This window comes from Lactuca sativa, chromosome 8 (assembly GCF_002870075.4).
Source record: "Lactuca sativa cultivar Salinas chromosome 8, Lsat_Salinas_v11, whole genome shotgun sequence".
NCBI lineage: Eukaryota > Viridiplantae > Streptophyta > Magnoliopsida > Asterales > Asteraceae > Lactuca > Lactuca sativa.
This window is the reverse complement of record NC_056630.2, coordinates 5,760,823-5,769,380: the sequence shown is the minus strand read 5'-3', so window position 1 is coordinate 5,769,380 and position 8,558 is coordinate 5,760,823. Positions and strand designations below refer to the sequence as shown.

The window sequence follows — 8,558 nt, the reverse complement described above, 5'->3', positions numbered from 1 at the left end:
ATCAATTGTACTTGATTATTTCTTGGAGTGAAGTTTAAAGTTTTACTTTGAATAACTTTTGCATAGATAAGTTAGTAGTCTTGTATATATTTACATAATTGGTTAATTAAACATCAAAGGGAGTTCATCATCTTAGTCGCCATCAATTCATTAGAAAAATGATGTCATCTAGACCTCACGTCATCTCTATTATATGTCCACTACCAAACCATTAGTCTTTGAAAATGGTTACCACTCCACATCATTTATACTTTTATTTTTTTATTTTCTTTAACATTAGATTAAATAAAAAACATAATTATAAACTTACATAGTCATTTTACTAATTAAAAAATCAAATAAACATATTACTAATTTTAAAATTAAATGAATATATATATATATATATATATATATATATATATATATATATATATATATATATATATATATAGTTTAGGATTTAACTAAATTCAAAAGAAAAATGGAGAAGGTATAATGAGATTAAAAGACACAATTTGGACCATAGTTGTAATTTCATCAAATATGAATCATCATTTTTCCAACCAATTACTTCTTCGTTTCCTTCTATTGTCATTACCGTTTTTTCTTCTAAGGATACAAAGGAAAAAAGAAAAGAAAAAAGTCAAATATGTGATCGTTGTTGCTGCTTTCTTATTGGTTGTCTTCGTCTATTTTTACATCTACTTAATAGCCAAGCCACCGGTCCATGGGGCGGTATTCATGTGTTTTTTAGCTGCCACGTTGAAAATCACGCATTTGTTGCACCACCATTATGAATAACCTAACGTAGTTCGATAAAATGAAATTGTGAAATGTTTCGTAATAAATATAAAAAACATTTTTTAGGATCATGTATTTCTAATTATCCTTTTTCTTAATGAAAGCCAAAACCTATGATTGGCCTTCAATTTGACTTAACTAAAACCTACCACGTGTCATGAAAGGGCACCATTGTAATTGTACAAAAAAGCAACACATACGAGCGCCAACGGTGGTACCATGCCCATATCCAATCAGACAATCTAGAAATATCAACGACCACCCACGTGTCACCTGGTATACCATCAGATCATAAAAAATATCTCCTATGGCCCCCACACACCCCTTTCAAAATATCTACCCCAAATATCAATTTATAATTTCAGGGTTTTCACTTTATTATTTATTTCAACTTTCCCTACAAAGTTCTTTCTCCACTTTGGAAAACATAAAAATTAAATAATAATAAATGAAAAATATCTTTTGAAAATTAATATAGCTTCAACTAATTAATGCTGTTATATATATATATATATATATATATATATATATATATATATATATATATATTATTGTGCTTTTGTTTGAAAATATCTTGAAGATGAATGGTTGAAGTTTGTTTGCCACCTATAAAGAAGTAATATTTTAAAGAAAATCTGGGATCGAAACAAGTGGAGGAGACGTAGGCCGCACCAAGAGAGAGAGAGAAAGATGGGAGGCCAATGGGGTCTTGCTTTTCGACGTGGCAAATTTGAGCCATTCAGCGACATGATAGATATTTTTTAAGATTTTTTGTTCCAGATATTTTGATTCATTCATGTTTACAATAGAGGATAACTTTTCGTTCTTTCAAACGAATCCAGACATTTGGTATTCACCACAAACAAACACCCTCTCTCTCTCTCTCTCTCTCTCTCTCTCTCTCTCTCTCTATACAGTTTTCTCGATTGTAAGTTAATATGGGGGAAGCGTTACTGAGCAGTGACGGCGGCGGAAGGTTAGCTAACATGCCGGAATTGATGATGAGAAGTGAAGATAAGACGAATGATGGCGGTGGTGATTCACCAACCACCGCCACCACGAACAACGTTGTAAGGTGGGAGAAGTTTTTACCCAAGATGACTCTTAGAGTTATGCTGGTTGAAGCCGATGATTGCACTCGCCAGATTATTACCGCTCTTCTCAGAAAATGCAGTTATAAAGGTACGTTCGTTATCACTTATCATCATCTCCCTCCAGTAATCAAAATCAAAAAGGGGCAAAGACGAAATTTGTGGTCAATCGTAGCCAAATCTCTAAAAAAAAACTTCACAAAACACATATCCCCCAAATTCAGAAAGTGTAATCTTCAAGCAGAGATTTAGGAGAATTGAGGTTTATGTTTGTTTATTATGTTGAAAACAGTTGTCGCTGTTTCCGATGGTCTAAAGGCATGGGAGGTGCTCAAAGGAAGATCTCAAAACATCGATCTCATACTGACGGAAGTGGAGCTCCCATCGATCTCAGGGTTTGCTCTTCTCACCTTGATCATGGAGCACCAAGCCTGCAAAAACATTCCTGTCATAAGTACGATTTCCCTTAATAATAGTTTCCTGTTTGAACTTTTATTCATCTAAAAAACACTTGGAATCGAATCTGATTTTTAACAATTTATTTCAATCCTGCAGTGATGTCGGCACATGATTCAGTTAGCACCGTTTATAAGTGTATGCTGAGAGGCGCTGCAGATTTTCTAGTAAAACCTGTTAGAAAGAACGAATTGAAGAACTTATGGCAACATGTTTGGAGGCGACAAGCTGTAAGCATCTTATCTTCTCTGTTCTTCAATCTTCTATAATGAATCTCTACTGATCTAGATTTTTCTTATACTGTTGACTTAGTCAACCGCCGGCGGGAATGGCAACCACGAAGAGAGCGACACCCAGCAGAAAGTCGAAGCCACTGCTGAAAACAACGCAACTAGCAACCGTTCTAGTGGTTACATGGCCTGCATTAAAAGGAATCGGGAATGCATTGAAAAAGGCAGCGATGCACAGGTAGCTATTTTGTTCCATTAAAACTAATTAGAACAGAAATTAGGGTTTTATTGGATATGAAATATGAAATATGAAACGATGAAATCTCACTTTTACTGTATATTTCCTTCCTTCTCCATAGAGTTCTTGCACAAAACCAGACATGGAAGCTGATGGACCAGCCATTGAAGAAACCAATGACCTCACAAGTACTCAAGAAAAGACCATGGCTATAGATGTCAGATGGGAGAATGTTAACGCAATTGTTGACGCCAATGTTGCCATCAACAGTACTTCTCGGGAAGCCATTGATTTGATTGGATCGTTTGATAGTTACCCTAAACCCAGTTACAAAAGCTCTTTAAATTATGGCACAAACAAGATCGATCATCCTTCACCATTGTTGGATCTTTCCCTAAGAAGATGTCATCCAAGTAGCTCAGTGAATCAGCTCAGTGATGACAAACACCGATTAAAGCAATCTGATGTCTCAGCCTTCTCACGGTGAGCAACCACTATCCACTATCATATTCCAGATCTGAGATCCTTTTCTCTGTTTCTTCACCAATTACAGATCTGAGATGTTATAGCTATTTAATTATGATTCTGATTGATTTAAACATTGCATATGCAGATACATCAATAGAACACAACCACCACTAACATCAGGATCCGCTAGCATTTCAAATCTACAGAAAGAATGTGAAACAACCAATTCCGATAACATAATCACTCAACAAGCACAAGCGGAAAGCCAAAGCCAATTCCAGTCACCCAAGGAAAGAGTGTTTCCGGTTCCAGTTCCAGTAAAAGGTTTACGGTTTGAGAATCCGAATCCAAATCCTTGCTTGTTTCAACCAAATCCCTACTACATCTGCAATCCTGAATCTGCGGATTTGGTGATGGTGGAGAGGAAAGGAAGTGATCAGGGACATAATACAACAGAAACAATGGAAGATAGAGGACATCTTTCTTCACCTACAGATCACAGTGGAAGTAGCAGTTTCTGTAACAATGGAACATTAAGCCGTCTCAATAGTATAGGTAGTGGAAGTAATGGGCATGGAAATTTAGGGTTTGATGGGAATAGCAGTCATCGATCTATACAAAGAGAAGCTGCTTTACATAAATTCAGAATGAAGAGGAAAGATAGATGTTTTGATAAAAAGGTATTATCACCATCTCCAATAAACATCTATAAATTGGTAGTATAAACACAAATGGAAGTTGGAAAATGGAACTGATTAAAATTGTTTTTTTTTCCACAGGTACGATATGAAAGCAGAAAAAAACTAGCAGAGCAGAGACCTAGGGTGAAAGGACAGTTTGTTCGTCAAGGGCAAATCAGTAATTCTTCACCCATGGAAGCTGATACAGAATTAGCTACCACGAAAGTATAGGTATTGATAGTTGGTGGATATGGATTTGGTGATGGCAGAGTTCAGATCTCATATCTAGGGTTTTTAAAGAGTGAGGATGAAGAAGGCTGAGGAATCTAAACTAACAAGGACTTTTCACATAAAACTATTAGTTTTGGATTGTAAATATTTGTAATATAGAAGTAGTGATATTGTTGTATTATTCTTTGATCTTAATTACAAACGTAAGAGTTCTGTGAGACAAAGGTTGGTTTGTAACATTTTCTTTTTTTGTGACTAAAAGGAAAAGATTGATTTATAGCTCAATGACCTTTTGCCAATTGTCCCTTCATCTTTTTTTTGAACCGGCGGGGAATTTTATTAAAGCCACAGCCTAACGAGACAAAGGCAGGGCAAAAACATAAACAACACAGCTACAAAATGTCAAAAGGATTACAAATCCAAACATACCAATTACAATTATTAAACTTTCCCCTGTGTTTAACCCAATCAAACACCAAAGCAAGAATATTATCCACCACCTTAGGAGCATTAGCACAAGTAGATCTAAACACCTTTTCGTTCCTCGCTTTCCAAATACACCATAGGAATCCATAAACAATCACCAGAAAAATTCTCTTTTTCTTTGGGCAATGACCCCAGTTAGCCGCAAACTCCACTAACGATGAGACGTTATTGAACGATCGAAAGGGAATACCGCACCAATGGCACAACCATTTCCAAATATCTCCGGCAAAAGAGCAACCCATGAATAAATGATCAGTGTCATCAACCCCTGAGGAACATAGATGACAGGAATTAGTCCCGACCCGAACACCTCTTTTAGACAACGCCATTGCTGTCGGAATCCGATCAATGCAAGCTCTCCAAACGAAGCAAATAACTTTTAAGGGGGAATGTGAAACCAGACAGTGGGATTCACCATAGGCGAGGTTATCTTGGAATCAATAAGACATCGAAGCTCACGCACATGAAACACCCCATCTCCGGAAAGTAAAGAAATCCATCGGTCCAAACCATGAGACGTGACCACATTAGATATAAGCCCGCTAAGGGAATTCATATCCGCCAGTTCCTGATCACCTGAAGGATTCCTCTTCCAAGCCCATTTGAACTCATTTGGGAGAATACGCTCCGAAACGAAACATGACTTTTTCTTGTCAAGGATCGAAAGGCTAGGAAATCGAGAGTCAAACGAGCCACCCTCTTCCCAATCTTCAAGCCAAAATAACGTATTAGATCCAACCATAATCTTAACTCCAAAAACAGAGTTAAAATTAATCCCTTCACTCTCCAGGATATTCACCACCTGCGATATCTCAGACCATACGTCAGTGAGAGACTTCTTAGCAAGGTGATGAATCGGTTTCCTGCTCAAGTTATGAATACCACAGACCACCTGTCTCCATAGAGCATTCGATTGATTCTTGAATCTCCAAAGCCATTTGGTAAGAAGTGATAGATTCAAGGATCGAAAAGACCCAATACCAAGTCCACCCTTTTCCTTTGGCCCAAGAACGCAACTCCAAGACACCCAACAAATCTTATGTTTGTTGTCGCTGCCTCCCCCAAAGAAATTGACGCCTAATTTTTTCCAACTTTTCAATAATAGAGATAGGGGCTTTGAAAATAGAGAAAAAATATAAAGGAAGGCTACCAAGAACGGATTTAACCAAAGAAAGCCGACCGCCAAATGAAAGGATCTTAGCTTTCCATGAGTTAAGCCGATTTTGCACTCGATCAATAACCGGATACCAATTTCGTTTTAATTTCATATTCGCTCCTACTGTGACACCCAGAAAATTGAAAGGGAAGGAAAGCCGCATCACAACTTAAAATCCGAGCACAAGAGACAATTTCCCCATCCGTAACTCCTATACCATAAACTTTGGACTTATGAAAGTTGACCTTTAGCCCCGAAGCCGCATGAAAACATCTCAAGATTCTAGCAATATTGCAAAAATTCGTACTAGACCAATCGCCCACAAAAAATCGCTTCGTCCGCATAAAATAAATGAGAAATAGAAGGACCATCTTTGGGGATTTTAATGCCACAAAACAACGATTTCTGGCAAGCCGACTTCACCGCCACGTTGAGACCCTCCATTACAATTATAAACAAGAAAGGCGACAGAGGATCACCTTGCCTAACGCCTTTGGATAACGGAAACTCCTTTGTAGCAGACCCGTTAAGGAGAACGGAAGCCCTTGCGGAGGAAAGACATCCCTTGACCCACTTCAGCCATATCGATCCGAACCCCATTTGCACCATAACGGACTCCAAATACCCCCAATTGATAGAATCAAAAGCCTTGTCGGAGTCCACCTTAAGAAGAAAAGTCTTGTGTTTGACTTTTTTTGCCCATGTACAGATCTCGTTTATGATCATCGGTCCATCTAAAATATTTCGTCCCTCGATGAAAGCAGTTTGAACATCTTCAACCACCTTACCAATCATTTTTCTGGGCATCAGAAGGGTGTTTTGTTCACGGATTTCAAAGGAATTTTGGAGAATTGGAATGTAAATTTTAGCGAAACTTGTATTTGGTTGAAGTAATACAGAGTTTGTAAATTGCGAAACTCACTGGTTTTGTCATATTGTTTTTAAGTATTGAACAACATTAATTATACTTGAGAGTGACAACATATTCGTAATTATTGCTTCTTATAAAAAAATTCAAGTAAAAAATAAAATTACACTTAAGCGTCAAACAAAGACTTGTTTAACTACTTGGAAAATTCCATAACCCAGGTATTGAGAGCACAAGCAGCCTTGCGAAACCCTTTGAAACCTGCTCCTTTAGCTAAAGCCTCAAAATCTTTCTCAGTCCTCTCTTTGCCTCCAGGGTTGTGAGCCAACATGATGACATCAATGTGCACAACATTTTGGGTCGCTGCAGTCGAGTCAGGAGCTTCTGGAAGCATACATTCAGCCACAATAACTTTCCCATTATCCGGAAGTGCTTCATAGCAATTCTTCAAAATTTTCAAGCAGTGTGCATCACTCCAATCATGAAGTATCCACTGTTTAAATCAAATTAACACCAACATTCAGAAACAAAGCAAAAACACAGAGGAGTGTTTATGGTAAAGATTTAAGAAACTGGACTCACCTTCATAAAAATGGCATCTCCTTTCGGCACACTTTGAAACATATCGCCTCCAACATGCTCAATACCTGGATAAGTTGTAGCGTCTTCAATAACATGAGGCAAGTCAAAATTGATACCCTTGAGCGAAGTGTGTTTGGAGATGATCTTGTTAAGACTCGCACCGATGCCACCGCCAACATCAACTAGGGTTTTCAGACCACTGAAACCATCGTACAAATCTACAATCTTTTCCATGGTCATGGTGGAATGATTAAACATTCCACTGTTGAAAACCTTATTGAATCTCTGATCTTTACCATGGTACTCAAAAGCCGACATACCATACGCTTTATTGAACGGAATTCCACCATCCAACACCGCATCTTTCAAATGGTACCAGCTCTCCATCAGAATCTTATCCTGGTTCATCAGCAAGAGGGGCGCCAAAGAAACACCACCTTCGTTCTTGATCAAGAACTTGCACACAGGGGCTAAACCGTAGAACCGCTCGACACCACCGTCTCCGGAATCCTTGAGGGTACAAGTGAGCACGGAATGGCTAGCGAGGAGACTGCAGATCCTGTCAAGCATCGCCGGAGCTTCTGGGTTGTTCACGTTGGGAAGCTGAGAAGCTAAATCGGAAGACGAGAGTGAAGCTCCGGGGCCGGCTTTAGCAATGGTCTCGAGTAAATCAAGCTCGATGGCGGTTTTCACGACCATTGGTAAGACGGATGCAGATGCTAATTGCATGGCGAATAGGAAAGATTCGTCGTCGTGGGGGACATTCACAGATGCATCACTGGTTGAACCCATCTTGATCTTGTTGGAAAATGAATTGGTATGTGTTTTGTGGGTTTGTGTTGGTATGAAAAGTAGTATCACTGAAGCATTGTATATATACACTCTAGACTCACCTACTACTGTGTATGTTTACTTGTTTGCATCTTCATCCTCATATTGAGAAGAAGGAGCTTTGTTTGACCAATGTCGAAAGTCGAAGCTAACAGATTTATTGTTTTGACTTTAATTTGTGCAAATGGTGGGACCAAGATTCCACCTACCGCGATGAAATGAAGACAAAAGAGAGAGGGTTTCGCAGCAATCCGTGACTCAATGTTAGTTATGACTTCATCTCTCTACCACCAACTCTTCGGCCATCCAATTGAGAACACACATTGACACACACGTTTTTACTTATTTGGAGTATAATTAAAACAAGTTGATCACAAAATAAGCAAAATGGATTTATACCTTTTTTTCATAAAAAACAAAATAATCATTAAAATTTATAAAATGCATGTTACAAAAAT

At 38.1% G+C, this 8,558-nt stretch overlaps 3 protein-coding genes across 3 annotated transcripts; 1 reads left to right on the top strand and 2 right to left on the bottom strand.

Moving 5' to 3' along the window:
* The first annotated feature begins 1,452 nt into the window (after window positions 1-1,452).
* LOC111903395 (two-component response regulator-like APRR5) lies at window positions 1,453-4,462 on the top strand. Its single transcript, XM_023899173.3, has 7 exons — window positions 1,453-1,965; window positions 2,167-2,328; window positions 2,430-2,560; window positions 2,643-2,798; window positions 2,920-3,281; window positions 3,412-3,946; window positions 4,046-4,462. The coding sequence occupies exons 1-7, from the start codon at window positions 1,722-1,724 to the stop codon at window positions 4,175-4,177; spliced, it is 1,722 nt and encodes a 573-aa protein (XP_023754941.1). The 5' UTR covers window positions 1,453-1,721; the 3' UTR covers window positions 4,178-4,462.
* A 1,663-nt stretch (window positions 4,463-6,125) lies between these two features.
* LOC122195335 (secreted RxLR effector protein 78-like) lies at window positions 6,126-6,614 on the bottom strand. Its single transcript, XM_042897147.1, has one exon. It carries the CDS (start codon window positions 6,612-6,614, stop codon window positions 6,126-6,128), a length of 489 nt encoding a protein of 162 aa, XP_042753081.1.
* Window positions 6,615-6,802: 188 nt separating this feature from the next.
* Window positions 6,803-8,213, bottom strand: LOC111903396 (caffeic acid 3-O-methyltransferase). The gene is made up of 2 exons (XM_023899175.3): window positions 7,270-8,213; window positions 6,803-7,180 (listed from the first exon to the last, which is right to left on the bottom strand). Exons 1-2 carry the CDS (start codon window positions 8,059-8,061, stop codon window positions 6,884-6,886), a joined length of 1,089 nt encoding a protein of 362 aa, XP_023754943.1. The 5' UTR covers window positions 8,062-8,213; the 3' UTR covers window positions 6,803-6,883.
* Window positions 8,214-8,558: the final 345 nt, after the last annotated feature.

Bases quoted from the DNA above. Each gene is read 5' to 3' on its own strand.
- LOC111903395 (XM_023899173.3), top strand. From the start codon at position 1,722: ATGGGGGAAGCGTTACTGAGCAGTGACGGCGGCGGAAGGTTAGCTAAC. The intron at 2,799-2,919 runs GTAGCTATTTTG...CCTTCTCCATAG, and splicing joins AAAAAGGCAGCGATGCACAG to AGTTCTTGCACAAAACCAGA. The intron at 3,947-4,045 runs GTATTATCACCA...TTTTTTCCACAG, and splicing joins ATAGATGTTTTGATAAAAAG to GTACGATATGAAAGCAGAAA.
- LOC111903396 (XM_023899175.3), bottom strand. From the start codon at position 8,061: ATGGGTTCAACCAGTGATGCATCTGTGAATGTCCCCCACGACGACGAA. The intron at 7,181-7,269 runs GTGAGTCCAGTT...TGATTTAAACAG, and splicing joins GAGATGCCATTTTTATGAAG to TGGATACTTCATGATTGGAG.
- LOC122195335 (XM_042897147.1), bottom strand. From the start codon at position 6,614: ATGATTGGTAAGGTGGTTGAAGATGTTCAAACTGCTTTCATCGAGGGA.